Source organism: Carassius carassius, chromosome 8 (assembly GCF_963082965.1).
Source record: "Carassius carassius chromosome 8, fCarCar2.1, whole genome shotgun sequence".
Taxonomy (NCBI): Eukaryota; Metazoa; Chordata; class Actinopteri; order Cypriniformes; family Cyprinidae; genus Carassius; species Carassius carassius.
Window position 1 is genome coordinate 20,919,561 of NC_081762.1, and position 19,161 is coordinate 20,938,721.

Here is a 19,161-nt window from a genome sequence, read left to right on the forward strand (position 1 = left end):
TGTCTGCCATTTTTAAAGGGTTAGTACACCCAAAAAGGAAAATTATGTCATGAGGGTGAGTCATTTGAGTCATTCATGACATAATTTTCCTTTTTGGGTGAAGTAACTCTTTAAAGACCAATGAGAGGGAGTGGTCACGGTGAAATATCCAAACATTTGGTATCTCTGAATCCAGACATAAAACTGTGAAACGTAGCCTGTAGCGAGACCGGTTCACTTCTCCCTCATGTTTAATCTCTATTCCATATAGACAGTACCGCTGCTCCCTACACGCAGAGTATGCAGTCTGCGTAGGGCACCAACTCCCAGAGGGGGCACCATCCCAGTTGCTCAAAAAAAAAAAAAAGCGCCATTCTCCCATCCGAGCTCGCGACCGCTCGCACCTCATGTTTGCGGCTGAATGTTCATAACTGATGGATAGACATCTATGCCCGGGTAAAGGACATCAGCAATCTGGCACAGAGAAAAGAAAACTAAAGAAAGTAAAAAAAAAAAGTAAAAAAAACAAACAGGCATAAAGTTGGCTTGACGTTGGACATTCGAGAGTCTCAAATTTAGGGACCGTCTCTAAAGTTTCATGTGATATTGGTATACACTTTACTAAGGTCAGTAGCATTTGAGGAGAAAGACTTGCAGTCATAAAAACAACTGTAATTGTTCATATACTGTAGGTGTCAGCTATAATGCACAATTGAATTGAATGTTTGATATTTATTAAAATAAACTGTAAATCATATGTAAATTATGCTACTTTTTCACATGGGCTCAAACGCAAATTTGAAGCTCAATAGCATTTGAGAAAAAAGACTTGCAGTCATCAAACAATTGTAATGTGTTCATTTAGGTGTCAGCTACAATGCACACCTTATACATTTTTTAATATATATTAAAATAAATTATAAATCATTTAGGTAAAAACAATGCCCGTTTATCACTTTTAGGTATTTTAATTTTCAGGTTCCCTTACAAAAATTACCCATGGTTTTAACAATAACACCATAAATCATCGTTCTTGTAGCCGTGGTAACTGCAAATTAACTATGGTTTTGTTACTTCAAATAATAATTTACAAAGAAGTATTAATATGTTGTAATTTTTGTTGTTGTTGCTATAAAAACAGACCTAAAATGACTTGCATTATATAAAAAAACAATGAGGCAATAATGATTGGTTAATAATAATACTGTTAAAATACATAATGTAGGCAAATACAAAAATTATTTCTGAATGGTTGAGATTATAAAATAAATTAGAGTCATAATTATAGCCATAGGTAAATGTCGAGAGCTACAATTGTAATTTGTAAATAATACAATTTATTAATTTACTTTCTTATTTGATTAAAGTTCTACTTTCACCCCTATAGTAGGTGTTTTTTTTCCATCATCATATTTGAGGAAGGGGGCACAACAATACAATCCTGCTTAGGGCACCCATTTGGCCAGCAGCGGCCCTGCATATAGAACAATATATATATATATATATTTATATATGTGTATTTATTGTTAATATCTGACTTTTACATCAAAGTTGGGTTGTAATATTTTTTCCCTGAATTCTTTTTTTTTTTCTTAATTAGTCTAATATTTCAAAATAAAAATAGTCAAATTAAAGGGGTTATATGATGCGATTTAAATTTTTTGTTTCTCTTTGGAGTGTTACAAGCTCTTGGTACATGAAGAAGATCTGTAAAGTCACAAAGACTAAAGTCTGAAATCCAAAGCGATATTCTTTATCAAAATTAAGACTCTGCCACGCCCCCCTAAAATGCCTCGTTTAAACATGTTCCCACGTCGCTACATCACCATGTGGGAAGATTTGCAAAACACCACCCAAGTGTTCACGCAAAGAAAGAAGGCATGGTTCAAGTAACCTCAGTGTTGAAGCAGCCATGTCAGGGAAATGCTGTGTGTATCTTGGCGAAAACAAAAGCACTTTATTTGTCCTTCCGAAAGTAGATGCATTTAGGAATCTTTAAGATTACTTACAACAGGACAGCAACGCATTTTAGGGACAACTGTTTCGTGGACCTAGGAGAGGAGGTCATTCTGACTTTGCTACTACAACCTGCCGCTTCTGAATCAGCTACTGTAAGTATGTTTTGTTATTAGTTTATTTGGTATTGACTGTTCAAATGCGGAGTTTTGCGTGTTGTGTGTGTGTGCGCGCGCGTGCTCGTGTAAAAGAATCATATACAAGCTTTATCACTAGTGTCTGTCATGCCACTCTGGTCCCCTTTCGGGCTTGAACTGATGGTAAGATGAAGCTGGCGATTCTGGAAAGAGCAGCCATTACTTTTCTGATGAGTGCTTGCGGTGTTCATTCAATCACAGTGCACTGCGTCAGTTGGCCAATCATAGCAGACTGCGCTTGTCGGAAGGAGGGACTTTGTAGAAAACAAGGCGGGGCATAGAGGACCCACAATAATGCACAGTATTTAAAAATGTATTCGTTTTTTGAACATTAAAGCATGTCAACTTATTCTGTTAGACCAAATACACAAAATAATGATATTTAAAAAAGCTTCATATAACTCCTTTAAATTAAATTCAAGTCAAATGTATTTATATAATGTATAGCCTACTACCAAAGGTTTCATTCGGTGGCGTGTTGTCAGCAGAGGGCAGTGTAGAGGCTGTAGTGTGTGATGCTGCTCCTCCACAGAAGAAGCCGCTCTCCTCCTCTCCGCTCATTGGCGGCGCGTGCTCTGCTGGGTCTGTCCGAGTTGGCGCGAACGTGCACGCCGGCGCGAGACAAAGAGCATCCTGCACTCACGAGGAAACTACACCGGTATCCGTTTATCGGTCAGGTTTACGAGTGATAGCTGTCTGTCGAGGCGTTATGGCTGATAAAGAAGGTCGGTATGGTTCCGTGTCACTCGGGGTTCTCTCTCTTTCAGCGGCCGTTGTTAAATGATGCCGGTGGCGGCTGCGGAGGTGTTAGTTCAGAGCAGGCCGAGTCCCGCCATAACCACACAGTGCTGCTACATCAGTACACTTCACACATTACAGCCTGTTATGAACACACAGGAGCTGTTTCTCGGCCTAAATGTGTTATTATTATGATGGGAACGTGTTAGGAAGTATCTAAACTATTAAGCTATTTAGTTAAATTAGCGTCGAGTTGGCTTTTAAGTTGAAGTGTGTGAATGTGGGACGCGTCGATTAGTTTCAGGAAGCTGAGTATTGTTTTGCATTTATTTAACGTTATTTGTTTGTGTTGCTAACTGATAAGTGAAATATTGTGGCAATGGCACTTAATGTTTAAGTCGTTTTTCAGAGAGTTTATGACATATTGCACAATATCAGTTGCATCTTCATCTTCCAGTAGATTTAGTTAACGTTACATATATTAAACGGAAAGTAATTTATTGTCGTACAGTAATTGTGGTGGAAAACCGCTTTGATCTTAACTTACATATTCAAGTTGCTCTAAAAAAAAGTGTCGGTGCTGAAGGAAGTAGTTTTGACAGATCTCAATTTGTTTTCCCGCCCCTTTGTGTCACAGCTGCATTTGATGACGCGGTGGAGGAGAGGGTGATAAATGAAGAATATAAAATCTGGAAGAAAAACACCCCGTTTCTTTATGATCTGGTGATGACCCACGCGCTGGAGTGGCCCAGTCTTACTGCTCAGTGGCTGCCAGATGTCACCAGGTAACACACATTCACATTACTTTTGAAACAGGAATGAAACTGATTATTTTGGTAACCAATTAATTTGAAGAAAATTTCCAAATTATTAAATGTACTTTGGAATTAATAAATTAACAAAATTGATATTCCTCATTCTGCCCAGTGCTGTATCAGATAAAGCTACTGTAAGTAACAGCAATCTTTCAAAAGACATGACAAGGCAAGCGGTGTAAAACTATTATATGCATTTGTTTGAATCACTTAATATGTTGCATTACTTTGTTTAGGACAAATTGGGTCCTCCAGTTTTCCCGCAGCAGCTGTCATTCACTGTTTTCCAGATTAGTTTTGTCCCTAAAATGTTTTATTCACTGCTGTAAAGTAACGTGACGAATGTGATTAATCGATAAACAAATCACTGTCAATTAGTTGTCGGAGCTCCTCTTTAAAATATTTTAATTGATTGAGTAGGCTTTTTCACCCTCTCTTCTAAACTTTTTTTTGGTGATGTTATGATAATAGTGATCTTTAAGGTTCACTGCTTTAGAAATGAGGTAATGAATATTGTATGCCCGGTGTTTCTATTTCATCATAGTTGTACATTTTTATAAAGGTCAGTGTAAATAAGCACACTTGTCATCTGTTTCACAGACCTGAAGGGAAGGATTTTAGCGTGCACCGCCTGGTTCTCGGCACTCATACCTCTGATGAGCAGAATCACCTGGTTATCGCCAGTGTCCAGCTGCCCAATGATGACGCCCAGTTTGATGCCTCACATTATGACAGTGAAAAAGGAGGTGAGTGATTTATATATAATGTTTAGATCATAAACTAAATTGTGACTGCATCATGTCGACCTGTGTACTTGCCTCATGTTGTCACTTGTATGTCTCTGTTTGTTCACAGAGTTTGGTGGTTTTGGCTCAGTGAGTGGCAAGATAGAGATTGAGATCAAGATTAATCATGAGGGAGAAGTGAACAGGGCTCGCTACATGCCACAGAACCCCTGCATCATTGCCACCAAGACCCCCACTAGTGATGTGCTGGTCTTTGACTACACCAAACACCCCTCCAAACCTGGTATGAGCACTTCTGGAAAAGTTGTCACTTTTAACTCAACTTATCTAGCGGAATTGCTTAAAAAGCACTTAGTCTGAAGACAGCATTTTAACATGTAAATGCATAGCACACTGTTTAAAGCACTGCACTAAAAAATAAATTCTAGATTTGTAACCACAAAAACCAACTAGTTGTTCAATGTGGTTATGACTGACTTATTTCATGGGGAAAAGATGATAATGGGAGACTTAACTATTTTTTATTTATTTCCAAGCTACTTGTCAACTCAGTGTTTGTGTGTAGGTATCATATGTCAGTATTAAGTATTCCCTCTAAATTTGTGCTCTGTGCTCCTGGAAGACCCCTCTGGGGAGTGCACTCCTGACCTGCGTCTGAGGGGACATCAGAAAGAAGGATATGGTCTGTCCTGGAACCCCAACCTGAGTGGCTGTCTACTGAGTGCATCTGATGATCATGTAAGACATTTGTACAATTTCTATCATTGACTTATTTGTATGGTGACCACAGCTGTACATTTGCAAACATGCTGAGGTTTCAGATGTTACTTTTTATACCTTTCATTTGTTTTTAAATTCAGCCAACACTAAATATTCAAGTTCTTCTGTTTTTGTTTTTCGGTAGACCATTTGTCTGTGGGACATCAGCACAGTGCCAAAGGAGGGAAAAATAGTGGACGCTAAGACCATTTTTACTGGTCACACGGCTGTAGTGGAGGACGTGTCTTGGCACCTGCTGCATGAGTCTCTCTTTGGGTCTGTTGCAGATGACCAGAAGCTGATGATGTAAGTTCTTTGTCTTCCTGTGTGTTTCTGTAATCTGAATGTCTTTAGCACAACATGTCACTTAAAAAGGCATGTAACGTGAGCAGTATTTTAATCTGGTATTTCCCCTTCCTTTAGCTGGGACACACGCTCCAATAACACATCCAAACCCAGTCATGCAGTAGATGCCCACACTGCAGAGGTCAACTGTTTGTCCTTCAACCCCTACAGCGAGTTCATTCTGGCCACCGGTTCTGCTGACAAAGTGAGAACTACACTGAGCAACTGGTTCTGTTACACCTGTGAACACTTATTAAATGTGCTTCTATATTTAGATCTCTGAACTGCTTTTTGTCTCTCACAGACTGTTGCATTGTGGGATCTGCGAAACCTGAAGCTGAAACTTCACTCATTTGAATCGCACAAAGATGAAATCTTCCAGGTACCGAATCCCTGCCTGCCATGATTGCGGATGAAATTAAAGTTAAATGAGTGCGATAACACAAACTCTTCAAATGTGTCCACAGGTTCAGTGGTCACCCCATAATGAGACCATCCTGGCCTCTAGTGGAACAGACAGGCGACTCAATGTCTGGGACCTCAGGTGGGTTGTCTCATTTTCCTCACTACTACAGCGGAAATGGAAAATACATTATTATTAACATCTTTTTACATTGTTAATGAGAAATCATTGTTTTTCTTGTAGTAAAATCGGTGAGGAACAGTCACCAGAAGATGCAGAGGATGGACCTCCAGAGCTACTGGTGAGTAGTAATCTTGTTCAGTTTTAGTTTGTGTATTTACATGTATACATTTAGATAAAGTGCATTTCTCCGAGTTCATGTTCACATTTTATTTTCTAAAAAATTTAGTTCATCCATGGAGGTCATACAGCCAAGATTTCTGACTTCTCCTGGAATCCAAATGAACCATGGGTGATTTGCTCTGTATCTGAGGACAACATCATGCAAGTCTGGCAGATGGTAAGGACACTACCAGCTTTTAAGCCTGTTTGTTACAACTTTGAATTTTCTGCAATAAATAAGCCCCCCCCCCCCACCCAAATGTGGATGTTGGTGGAGATAGTTGTTTGTGCAAGAGTTTTAGCATTACTTTTCTAGTTTTATCTTATAGCTATTTTTTTATATGCATATTTCTTTTTATTTCTTTAGGCAGAGAACATCTACAATGATGAGGACCCAGAGGGGGCAGCAGACACTGAGGTTCAGGGATAAAACAGCTCTTTATACCACCACACTCGCAGCATAAGACAAAACTCTTCTAAAAACTGTCTGTCTACACACAGGTGAAGAACTTAAGTGCTCTCCCTAAGTAATGGAAAAGGAATAATTGACTTTCCCCACCAGGCATTTTCTACTACTATGTTTATAGACTATTTTTCTAAGAAAAATGTCTGTTGATCATTGGTCAAATCAGAATGAGACAAATAAACCTTTCTCATCCCTTCCCACCAGCGTCTCGTGAAGATTTTCTTGCAGTTTAAGTATGCTTAAAGTATTACTTAATATCAAAAAAGTGTATACAGATGGGTAGTATATTGTGACCAGAGTGCAGTGGTACAATGTTGTTCAGTAGATTTGTTTAAAACTTGTCCTACAAATGCATTTTCCCATTTAAGTATCCATTTAATTTCTGGCTAGATGTATTGATGACGTAAGCTCTTGTGTCCTTTTTTTGAGCTTCATGTATCAGTCAGGTGGTGTTTAATGTCGTTTTAATATTGTGACTTTTCCATGTTTTTCTCCTGTATGTCCATACTGTTGTACAGAACAATATGAATAAACTTTTTTTTGTTGTTGATAAAATGTATATGTTGTTAGTGACACAGCTTTTGTAATATTTTCTGCAGAGATTCTGCATTGAATCTCATACATAAATTACCAAGTTCCAAAATGTGAGAGATGTGCATGAACCAGGTAGCCGAAAATTATTACCATTGTTAACCAATCAGACAAGTTGTAGCCACCAGTTTTCCTCAACAAATAACTTTTATTTTTTTTTTAATTACTCAGATTCAAACTTTCTGCATTTTAGTCACCAAAATGTCTTGAAATAGCAACTTACTCTGTTTAGGAAAAAAAAACATGCTCCCTGTCACTCTGACAGAGTTCATATTCTTGTACTCTATTCACAGCTAGGTACAAATCATATAAACATTTCTAATTCTTGCTAATTTCATCTTATTCTACATCAAATCAATCAAGCACTTAATCTCCTCTTAGTCATTCATCTAAACGTTCTCACCATCATGCTGTTGGCATGTTTATAGAGCTCTCCTACAGTGCCCAAATAAGTCCTTGTTTTACCCTCTTATAAGAGAAAGCACTTTCACAGGCACCACTTCTATATGAGCTTTATTCCCTCTTATACACACAACCAAAACAGTGTTTTAAGAACATTCTAAACCATGTGACTTGTCAGATAAAGATCTGGTTATCTGACACAATTGGTCCTTACTGTTCAGAGTGCTTTAATAATCAAATTTGACCTTTGCAGAAAACACTGTTGTGCGTCTTCAGTTAACTGGTCTTATTGTTTTGGTGATTGACTATTAATGATACTATTAATAAGAGAAGACAGGCAGTTTCTATTTAACTATAAAAACAATATATCAAACGCAGTTTACATAACTAATTGGATAATAACACAACCTTTATTTCATTAGCTTTTTTCCACCACCACACTGTTCTCTTGCTTGCAGGTGCCCTCTACATGCTCTCTGCAAAACAATAAAGGTGTAAAATATAGATGTGCCATCTGCCCTAACCAGATGCAGTGCAGCAAGTTTACAGCAATTAGTAAAAGTAAATTGTCTGTCCACACTGAAAGTTGAAATCCAGTAGAATCACAGCCAATCAGAACGGTAAGATGGAGGAAGATGGACCTCCTGAGAACAATGGGCTTTTATAGTTTACACGACAACCAGGTACTAAAAATGGAAAATTCCTTTTAAAAAAAAAAAAAAAAAGCTTTGTATACAGACAACATTGCCAAAAGTATCCCCATTAAAACTGACCTGCAAAAATGTTTGAAAATGCTGTGTTATACATTACAGGCCAATAGTGGGCGATGTCACTTTGTAAAAAAATCTACGCACTTGCGCACATATGTGTTCTTCTACAGAGCCGTGAATATCAGCATTGCTGGTTTTGGTTGCCAAGTACTCACGCATGCTTATAGACTGAACACATATGCACATGATGCCACTTTTTTCAGAAATTTGTGCTTTTGTAATTTACACACAGATAATAATGGTAGTGTTTTCAAAAACGTACACTTTCAAACCTTTTTTCAAAAGTTTGTGTTTTCAGGCATGCAAAACACTGTTGTCGTGTAAATGTTTAGCCAAAACCCATACAAAGTTTTCAGCTTTTAGCTAAAAACAGTGACATGTAAACATGCACCCCTTAAACTGTAACATGTTTATAAAAGTGTAGCGTGTACAGAATGATGATGCATCAGCCAGTGTGTGGTTAAGGGAAATAAACTGATTTGCAAATCCGTTGTCAAAATGTATTCCTGTATAGTATAATATGTATAATATATGTATATATGTAAATGTATTCCTGTCAAATGTATATGACTTTTGATATCTTACTAATATTTATATATTTTTATATATTTACATCAGTAAGTGGCATTGATGTAAAATACTAAATCAGCTATTCTATTTAAAATTGTGTTTTGGCACTTTAGTAAATAAGTGAACAACTGATGACAGACCATATATAATCATTTAATAGAGTAAGCTTTTGGGCCAATGAAATATCACTGTGGGCAGAGTTTAGTGTGACAAAGCTAGAAGTCTAGCAACTGTCTTTTTACCATTTAAAACATATGTATGGTGTAATAGTATTTTCCCCTTAAATTACTTTGCAAACCTTTGAAAAGTGTCTGTACTTGCCTGTAGAAGAACAGCTCTTTAGCCGTGTTGTTCTTCAGCATATCCAACTCTTCTGTCTTCTTTATCTGGATCTTGAGCTCAGTTTTCAGTTCTCTGATGTGCTCCTCTAAGTCATCAACTGTGTCCTGAATGAAGAACATTAAACATTCAGTAACTAAAATGACAATAATATAAATCTGTGAAAATGACTCACCCTATATTGTTCCACATTTTCCCTCCTCTGTCTCTCCATTAGTTGGATCCTCTCCTCCAGACAAGTTCTCTGGAGTCTCAGCATCTCCTCCTCTTCTCTCAACGGTCCTAACTGGGCCCTCAGCTCCTGGCACTGATCTTTAGACTTACTGAGGGCATCCATGGTGGCCTCCCGTCTCTTCAGCAGGGACACTAACCGGGGCTCGTAGAACTCCTCCAGAGCTTTGATCCCATCATGCAGGTACTGCTGGAGGTCACAAGAGGCCCGTCGTCCTTGAGTTACATAAGAGTGATTTTTCTTCTTGCTGGATTCCTGTGTGGTGTTCAGTTGTTTTTGTAGTTCCTGCAGGTGGCTTTGGTGATCTGAATGGATCTTGGCGATCTCCTCAGTCAGCTTAACAGCAAGGGCATTCAGCTCCTCCTGAGTCAGAGGGTTTTGAATACAGTTAGAGTGAATTTAACACCCATTTATCACAACAACAGGTCTCCAACCTTTTTTATACCATGGACCATTTTTTTTAAATCTTAAAGTATTTTCTGTAATCGCACCCTATGTAATTTAGATGTTAGCTATCAAAAGGGATACACACAATAAATAATACATTGGGATAGCATATAGCCTAGACTCATTTTGCATACTTGAGGCCCAGCAGCAGCTGTTTCACGGCCCAGGGTTGGGGACCTTTGACTTGAACCATATGATTTTATATGACATTAAGTTTTATTGGGTGGAAATTGTCAGTAACTTAAAATAATCTGGTTAACACATTTTGCAAGAAAGAAAATCTGATAATTAAAAATAACCAAATTATTGTTATGGGGCCACTGAGAATGTGAACTACAGGCCTGACCAGGAAAGCAGAAAAAAATACCTCATACAGTTCCTGGTGTCCTTTTGCTATATAGTTCTAAACAACATTTGCAAATCCTCAGTATATCAATATAAAAATCTTGCTTAAGTTTAATATTTTAAAAACTTGAGCAAGCTTTTAAGCGTTTCAGTGTTCTTGTACTAGTTCACTTAACACTACCTGAGCTTGGTTGAGCTGCTCCACTTCTTTCTGTTGTAATTCAAGCTGCACTTGTCTCTGTACACAGTCTCGAGCCGCTATGAAGAGGCATTTCTTGGTCTTATGAGTTTCCTCCTGAAGGCTCTGTCTTTCCAGTCTGACTTTGAACAGGAGGCCTTGTTCTTCCCCTAGAGCCTCCCTCACAGTCTGCAGCTCTTGGGCCATTGGCTCCTCCAGCTCCAGAAGCTCCTGAACCAGCTCATCCCTTCTGCGCTCCAACTGGCCCACCTCCTCAATACAGCTCTCAAATGCTTCGCTGAGCTTTTGTATTTCCATGGTGGTAGACAACTCAGGCTTTGCCTCGACAGGAATGCCAACGGCATTATCTTCAGCCTCCAACACAGTTTGCTCTTTCTCAGAAATGCATGTTTCTCCAAACTCGATTGTTTTTGTGAATCCATTCTTGTCCATTGTGTTTGCTGTTTCTGAAAACAACTCCAGTGGTACAGTAGTTGGATCGGCTGCATCAAAAACATCTAACTGTGCCAACATCTGTTGCATAAGTCCATTAAACTCAGCTTGCAAAGCTTCTCTGCATTTTACTGAACAAGGCATGGACTCTCCAGGAAGAGTTAGAGCAGCTTCAATCTCTCCCAAGCAGTCTTCAAAGTAGTCTTCATCTTCCTCCTCAATGAATAAGGGTTCGAACGTTTTGTCCTTCTCCAATAGAGACCCATAAGCTTGCTCAAAGTTCATTTCTTGATCCTCCATTTTGTATGTTGCCCTATGAGGTGAATATTATTGGAATGCCGGTTAAATCTGAATTAACTACGGCATGTAGTTTATATTACTTTACACCAAATGCATTGATCACTATATCAACACATCTTGTGGTTAGCCACAAGTGAACTGTGTGAACTGTGATTCCTGAGTGATCAAAGGATGGTGAGAAGAAATCTGAAGCGAATGGGTCATTGAAGGACAGCTGCATAAACTTGTCGAACAGCTGACTGATCATGAACACATAGATTAACATCTGCGAGTGGACTTTTAGTCAGTTGTATATGTACACATTGGTACAAGTACATACATGCTTTGGCAAACATGATGTTAATATAACGGTAATGTTTCTACCAATTTCTACATATGCATCTTCTGGATCTTTATCAAAATGCTGTTAGCCACCAAAACGGGGAAACAATACATTTTTTGCACATAAACTTTGCCCAAATTCTATGATTTACGTATCTAGAAATATCTCTTCCTGTAAAAAACCATGAAAACACTGTGTAGTGAATGAGTAGGTAGTGATATGACAAGTCTGAAGATGTAGTTAGAGCAATAGGAGACTGTGCCAATTTAAATATTCAAAAATCAAAAGCCTTTAAGAAAAAAAAACTGTTATATATAAATGCATCAACTCACCTCAACTCAGATAACGAGTTTCCAGGACAATAACCATGAAGTGAACCCAAAGTGTAGCTGGTAGCCAACTGAACATGAACATTGGACAGCAGTAGTCTGGCCTCTCTCTGACCGAGTTTAAACATATGCCACTGGTCTCTCAGGCAACGTTTTATCTGTATATATTTATTAATAAACAGAAAGGGGGAAGAAATATGAGCTTGTACAGCATAGGCACCAACTTGAGCTAATCAGGAATCATGAGGTCCTCTGGGAGGTGACCTCCTCACTGGAACCAATAGGATAGCAAAGAGCAAATTTTATGCAAATAACTATAAACAGTATCCAATGGGTGGGAAGTGTAGTGTCCGCACATGGACATGACACAGCAAAAGAATCCAAGAGGTGCTGCCACACAAGAGTGGCATGCTGCAGTCACCAATAGGGGCACTGGGAGATGCTTGTGAAAAGTTGTCATATTTTTTTTGGTTTCCTAAACGGCACTGACCTACATTCAGGAATGATCTGAAAGCCAGGCTCTCATAAAGCATGGACAGGATAGAAATCAAGTGGGAACTGAAAGCCTCAATAGAGTGATTATAGACAGCGAGATATCAGGAGTGAGCGCTTGTTTAGAAGAGCCAACAGCGCCAATGCCTGCTCATTTTCTCAGCTGCTTTTAATAGACATCACAGATCTAAATAGATGTTTCACAGATCAGTAAAGCTGGTACAAGACAGATATTTTGAGGCAGCTAGTTTCAACAAACTAATAATGTGGTGCTGTGATAAGGCCTAACAAAATTTTTCAACCAAGATAAAATGCCAAAATACAATTCTTGATAAAAAATAATAACCACATGGTGAAAGTATGCTATTTCTAAATACGTGAAATCAGTGAGCTATTTCTAAATCCTTCTTTAGCAAGAATTGTCATGTTCATTCCAAATTAATCTAGTGGAGGTTTTAAAAGCGATAAAGTTATGAGGTAGCATCATCCTGTTCCGTCATTAATAACTACACAGGAACAAATGAGTAATGCACTGTTGAACATCTAGTAACTACTATACTATTGTGAAAGCCCCTAAGTCATAAAAAGGAGAACTCTTGGATTGGTGTAAAAGGTTTCTGGTTCACTTAGTTAGATGGAATGCACCCATTGGAGCTGGGGCTTTCCTGTAATTAAACTCCTACATTCCACTTAGAACCACATGTAGGCGCAATACAACCTCTTTTACTAAGGTGACACATACATATGTGCATTTGCAGTTTATTTATGTATGTTGTCTTGGCGGAATTACTCATCTGATTGGAACCTAAAAATAACATTTCTAAACGTTACATCTAGAAGCTTTTTACTACAAACTTTTTCTAACTATTTTGATGCCCAACATTCAAGGCTCTCCCTCTTACGGACAGACAGGGTAGTAACAATAATAAGCCCCCTCTGAGGAATGCAGAGGCTCTTGAGCTGCGTAATAAGGCTTGAGTGAAGCCCGTGCTGACCTATCTTGGTAATGACCATTCAAAACCGTGTTCAACAGCTTCATTCACTCTTATTATATAAGCTTAAGTTTATTTGTTAGAAAAAGTAAAGCACTTATTTGGAATATGCATTTTCTTCTTTATAATACAGTGTATCACAATACAATCAGGAATCATAATAATGAAGCTAGCCTTAGCAAACACTGTTAATATTTCCGAATAGTGTAAAAAATAATCCCAAGTTTTTCCCTGTGTGGTCTTGAATTACAGGTTTGCTCAGTAAACAAGTGTATATATTAACTTACATAGATACATAGATGAAAAGACTTAACCATTTGTTTTCCTAAACAATACGTATGATTTTGATTGTATTGTGCAACTGTGTCAGGGACCACTCAGCAGTTTTCCATCAATAATTTCCTTTTTTCTATTTTTAGGTAACTGCAAAGGATGGCTGTAAGCCTCTGGTCTAGAGGTGCTCTGGAAAGTTCAATATTTTGGTATGCCACTTCACATCCAGTGTTTGACTAAAAGCTCACTACTGCTCTACAGGGCTTTGCTTCATCAACATGTGTAACTAAGTACATACAGTGAGGTTCAAAAGTCTGACACCAAACAAAAGTACAAGTACACATGGTCACTGTCTCTAGTTTGGACAAATGGTTCGAGACCTAGGAATAAATAATTTATTTTGGACTTTTAGAAGCGTTCTTTCATACCTCTGAATAAACAAGATCTAAGTTTTAAAAGTTTTAAAAAATAGATCCAAATGTGCTGTATGTAAAGCATAAAAATACCATAATATGTTTGCAGATGTTTGAGAAACATGATAAGTTAACATACTTGTTTATCTGAAAAACAATGCTACAGTCAGTTATTCACCTTTAAAAATGTGCGTTCTGGGCTGGAATGTCTGTCTCTGTTTTTGTTTGTGAAACCCGCCCACTGCCAGTTTAACCAACTGTATTTCAGCACCCTGGGTTGCCAATTGTCGGAAAACACTGCGTATTTCATTTCATTCCTACGTCAAGTGTGCTCGTTCCTTTTGTTTTTGTTAATCTGGCAACCTGCGTGTGCAAAGTCTGAGGAGGAGGGGCCTGGCGAAAAAAAAACCTCTACAATAATTTGAATTTGGACTGCAATATCTAGTTCAACCACTCGGTGTCAATTCTACATATAGCACCTTTAAAGGCTTTCTTCATGTTGAGAAGAAATGGATGGAAAACTTAATCCCAAAGTTTTGATTATTGATTTAAATTTTGATCTGTATATCTATAGAATATCTTTAAATAATGTTTTAAAGCTCAGTTACTACTTTTATTTTGCATTTCCAATTTTTCTGCTGTTCACATTACAGCTCAGGATATATGTATATCAGGATATGTATTTGTACAACACAAATATTTATGTAACCATCAACTATTCAGTATTGTCATGACATCATCTTCATTAAGCAACTCCCATTACAACAAAATATCAGAGGTTAGCTTCACTGTAGGCCTCAAAAGTCCAGTCCAGTAAATGGCGGAAAGCATACTAAAACAAAAACATTACTTGTTCATATTTTAGATGTTTGTGCTTACCTGGTGAACAAAGCAATATTAGCTCAAATTAATATCCCTGACTTATTTTGGATTGCAGCCTAAACATTCTGTGCGTGCCATTTACATTTTTGGTAGGAGTTATATTATCATAAAAGTCTTTGGAGAGCTATAAGTGTCTGATAACTGAGCATTGTGATCTTTTATTTATTGCTGGCTGTCAGATTTTTCTTAGATTGTGTTGTTAATAGAAACTCTACATGTGTTCTAAGAAAAAGACAGTCTTGAAGAAGATATCTGCTTACCTCAAAGAACATTTTAAGAATGACTGACACTGTGTGATAAAAAACATGCTTTTCAAAAACACATGTATCACTCTCTGTGTCTCTTCAAAACAATGTTGAAGCATTAGTATCACATGAAAAGGAAAGATGGTCGTGATAAACAACCTTCAAGGGTCTGAAAATAACCGCCTCAACTGCCACGACAACATTCTCAAACATCAGATAACTCTCTCATGATATTGTTTTGAGTGGGATACAACTGAAGCAAATCCAAGTAAATGGCACTCCATAGTGTTCCTTTTAAGTTTCACATATCATTTTTGATCTAAAAAAATCCACGCAAATTTCTTACAAAACATGCACCTGCAAGAGCACTGGGTTGTACGATGATGATTTTTTAAGTGAAAGACATATGCAGACATATCATTTAAAATGAAACACTTTGGGTCCTAGCAGTGTTCGAATTGAGGGGGGGCTGGGGGGGTCCGGGACCCCCCATAAGGCCCAAAAAAATGACCTTGGGGGGTCCCCTGGTTTTTCATTAAAACTAAAATAGAAACAATATTTGACATAGCCCTATCTATCTATTTTTTACCAAAGTATTGCGCTGCCGCTCCATAGACTGTAAAAAGTGCCGCTCCCATAAAAAGCTACTTCAAATTAGATGTGCATCTGAAAATACGCTCAAGTGCGCCATACGCTGTTTTCTGAAGGAATTTACAGACTGCGGGCGCGACGTCGCTGTGTGATTGGCTGACAGAGTGATCCTTCGTCATTATTTTACCTCACGATAACGGTAAGATAATATTTCTTTGTTTTATGATTGTTTGGTACACCTAATTTATTGCTACTGAATAAGTGTTTATCTTAGAATCAGAGAATCACTTATAATCTTGGTCTGTCAATAGTTGTTTTTTTTTATCTTATGATGCTAGCTCACTATCGGCTTGTTAGTTGTAATTAGCCATCTAACGTAATTCTGAGAAAAATAGAATCTTGTTTGGAGCTAGCATTGCACCCATTCTGAATTAAACAAATCATTTTAAATCTAGTAACCTTAACTGCTCAAAAACAGTGTTAATTTAATTAAGGACATTATTACTGATGAAAATGTTCATCAGGTGAAGGCTTTTTTTGTGTCAACGATGATAAAGCAGGGTTGCTAACTCTCACGAATTGTGCGTGAGACACACATGCATTGATTATTACGCCGAAGACAAACATGCAGATCAACCGTTTTTGTTATGAATTGTATCCTATTTTCCATTATTATGTATAGCCTAATACAATTAGTGTATTATTTAAGGTTAAGTGGAGAAAAGGATTTTAAATTCAATGCAAAGAGGCAAATTAAAGTCATTTTGTGGCCAGAAAAATAATAATTTCCATTTGCAATGCCATTGTTTACCCACTCTAATAAATATACATACTCTAGTTGCTCAAAAGAGTATTGCAGGTCATAACTGCTTACTTATTTTTAGGTTTTGCATTTAAATAAATATTTAGACATGATCAAACACTAGATTATACATTTTAAAAAGATACTCGTATAAGCACACACAAGTGAATATTAATTAATGCAAGAAAATACTGAGTTTAACCCAAGAAAAGTAAGTACAGTAGGCCTATTCATGTGAATTGATAGTGAATCAAGAGATCAAAATTGATTAATGGTCATCAGCATCGTAATCGTATCAAATTATTTCTCTTTTTCCCTCTTGTAGAAACACTATTGTGACAAAACATATATTTAAACATATACTCTCATTCACCACTATAGAAGTTTACCCAACTATGACAACTTCTGCTTGAAAATATGAAAGGGTTATGTAACTACATTCAAGATAAATTAGTTTTTTTAATGAAATAAAATGCCTACATGTGTACTGTTCAAAGTATATCACCATTAATAACCTTAATAAGTAGCATGAATAACATGGAGTGCTTTCTTAAATATATTCACAGTAACGACAACAAATATAATATTACAACTTACATCTTACATTATTTTCTCAGATATGGACAAGGGAAAGAAGAGAAGAGCCATCTTGTTATTTCATAGATTTTTATTTAATTTTACATAGTAAATGCTCAGCTGCAAAAACATGTTATGAAACACACAAAGTAAATTAAATTCACAAGTAAAGTAAATTATATTATTATATGAAATAAATAAATACTAATATGTATATTATTAGTTGTTTTTTTTGGGGGGGGGGGGTTGGGGGGGTTGGGGACCCCCCAAGAGCTTTGACTCAATTCGAACACTGGGTCCTAGTAATAGAAACACATGGCACAGGCTAAAAATCTCAGCTGGTAAGTTAACCATAAATGGACATAGAGTTTTTGGAAGTCATTGAATGCTGGAGATGAGCAGATCAATGTGATCTGGAGAGATTTATGTTTTCTGTCTCTGCTTTCAGTGGGTCTCCTCGATTTATTTCAGTGGATGTGGATGAGGTCAACTCTCCTGATGGTCAGCTATGATCAAAAACTATCTGCTGGGATTTTTACTGCAGCTGTTTTCATTGCCGATATAAAATGACTCATGACAGTTTTTTTTTTTTTGCTATAGTGAGGGAATTCTAGAGAATGGTTCAGTCGGATCAGCCCCCGACACCTGAATCAGAAAAAGAAGTATACATTTAGATTGAAGATTTAAACTTAAATGAAAAGCGAGATTAGAGCTGATGGCATTTTTAAAAAGAGCAGACACTTAACATTCCACATACGTGATATGAAAGATGTTGTATTGATAACGGTGTGTTTCTGACTTTGAAATTCTCAAACAGGAGTATATAAAACACATTTACACTGTGGCAGCTGTATGTGTAAATGTGAATTATACTCCTTATCAGTGTGTAGGGAGAGTGAACTGGGCAAGTTTAAAGAATTTGAAATATTATACACACTGCAGTCCATTTGTGAGAAATACACACGCACATCATCTAAGGTCAAACAAATAGCTTCTCTGACTGGGTTGGCAATAAAAAAATAGAGTGACTGAGACCCAGTATCTGGTTAGACTCCTATGTTGACCGTTTTTTTGCAATGCATGGAAAATGTAATAAATGCAATTCTAGTTTCTAAAAAGCCTCTTTCATGCACCAAAACAATAGACTCAAGTCCATTTCAGTTTCTCATGTGGCTACAAATACAGCTGATGTTCAAATACTTAAAATTAAATGAAAATGTATTGCTCCTTCAAAGGTTCATATATTAACAATGCGACTGCTGCCTCATTCTCATATACACACTGAAGGATGTCCACTAACAAGAGGGTTTAGACTACAAAAGTGGTCTTTCATTTTGTGTTGTAACCTGCTGTTAAGGTAATAGTATAAACATGGGATTAGCAAATGCAGTAAACTGCAAACTACTGCAAAGCAAACTGTCCTTTCAGACTCCTGACCTCAGAATGGATATGATGCATAACACTCAAAGATTGGGTAACTGTACCGCAAATTTGTCCTCAAGATCAAATCTAACTGTTGTAGTTCTTTTTTTTAACCATATACTCATGACTGTGTAAAATGTATTTAAAATACACACCATTAATGTAATACTAACTAATTCATAGAAAAGACCATAAAGGGTTTGTTTACATGACACCTTCCACTGTAAAACTTTTTTATCTGTTTGGCCATTCATTTTCATCACAAAGTGCAAGTTTTTGGAAATGATACTGTTATCGTCTTGAATTAGTGAAAATGGTGACGTTATGTGCATGCAGGCAGGTGCAGTAGTGTTTCTTTACAAAGTAGCATCGCCAACTACTGGCCTGGCATGCAGCGTTTAATAATACAGTGTTTTAGTTGTTTTTGTGTAGCTGTGTGACCAGAGATT

The 19,161-nt window shown here is 37.3% G+C and overlaps 2 protein-coding genes across 3 annotated transcripts; one reads left to right on the forward strand and one right to left on the reverse strand.

Moving 5' to 3' along the window:
* The first annotated feature begins 2,639 nt into the window (after positions 1-2,639).
* Positions 2,640-7,301, forward strand: LOC132145515 (histone-binding protein RBBP4). The gene is made up of 12 exons (XM_059556607.1): positions 2,640-2,857; positions 3,508-3,655; positions 4,286-4,431; positions 4,541-4,714; positions 5,054-5,169; positions 5,336-5,496; positions 5,614-5,740; positions 5,840-5,917; positions 6,003-6,079; positions 6,182-6,239; positions 6,348-6,458; positions 6,648-7,301. The coding sequence occupies exons 1-12, from the start codon at positions 2,842-2,844 to the stop codon at positions 6,708-6,710; spliced, it is 1,275 nt and encodes a 424-aa protein (XP_059412590.1). The 5' UTR covers positions 2,640-2,841; the 3' UTR covers positions 6,711-7,301.
* Positions 7,302-7,509: 208 nt separating this feature from the next.
* On the reverse strand, positions 7,510-12,284 carry LOC132145516 (syncoilin-like). 2 transcript variants are annotated; one of them, XM_059556610.1, is made up of 5 exons: positions 12,028-12,283; positions 10,624-11,386; positions 9,594-10,013; positions 9,397-9,525; positions 7,510-8,211 (listed from the first exon to the last, which is right to left on the reverse strand). In XM_059556610.1, exons 1-5 carry the CDS (start codon positions 12,150-12,152, stop codon positions 8,158-8,160), a joined length of 1,491 nt encoding a protein of 496 aa, XP_059412593.1. In that variant the 5' UTR covers positions 12,153-12,283; the 3' UTR covers positions 7,510-8,157. The 2 variants fall into 2 exon arrangements, with proteins under 2 accessions (XP_059412593.1, XP_059412591.1); XM_059556608.1 differs by lacking the exon at positions 7,510-8,211 and having other exon boundaries at positions 9,079-9,525; positions 12,028-12,284.
* Positions 12,285-19,161: the final 6,877 nt, after the last annotated feature.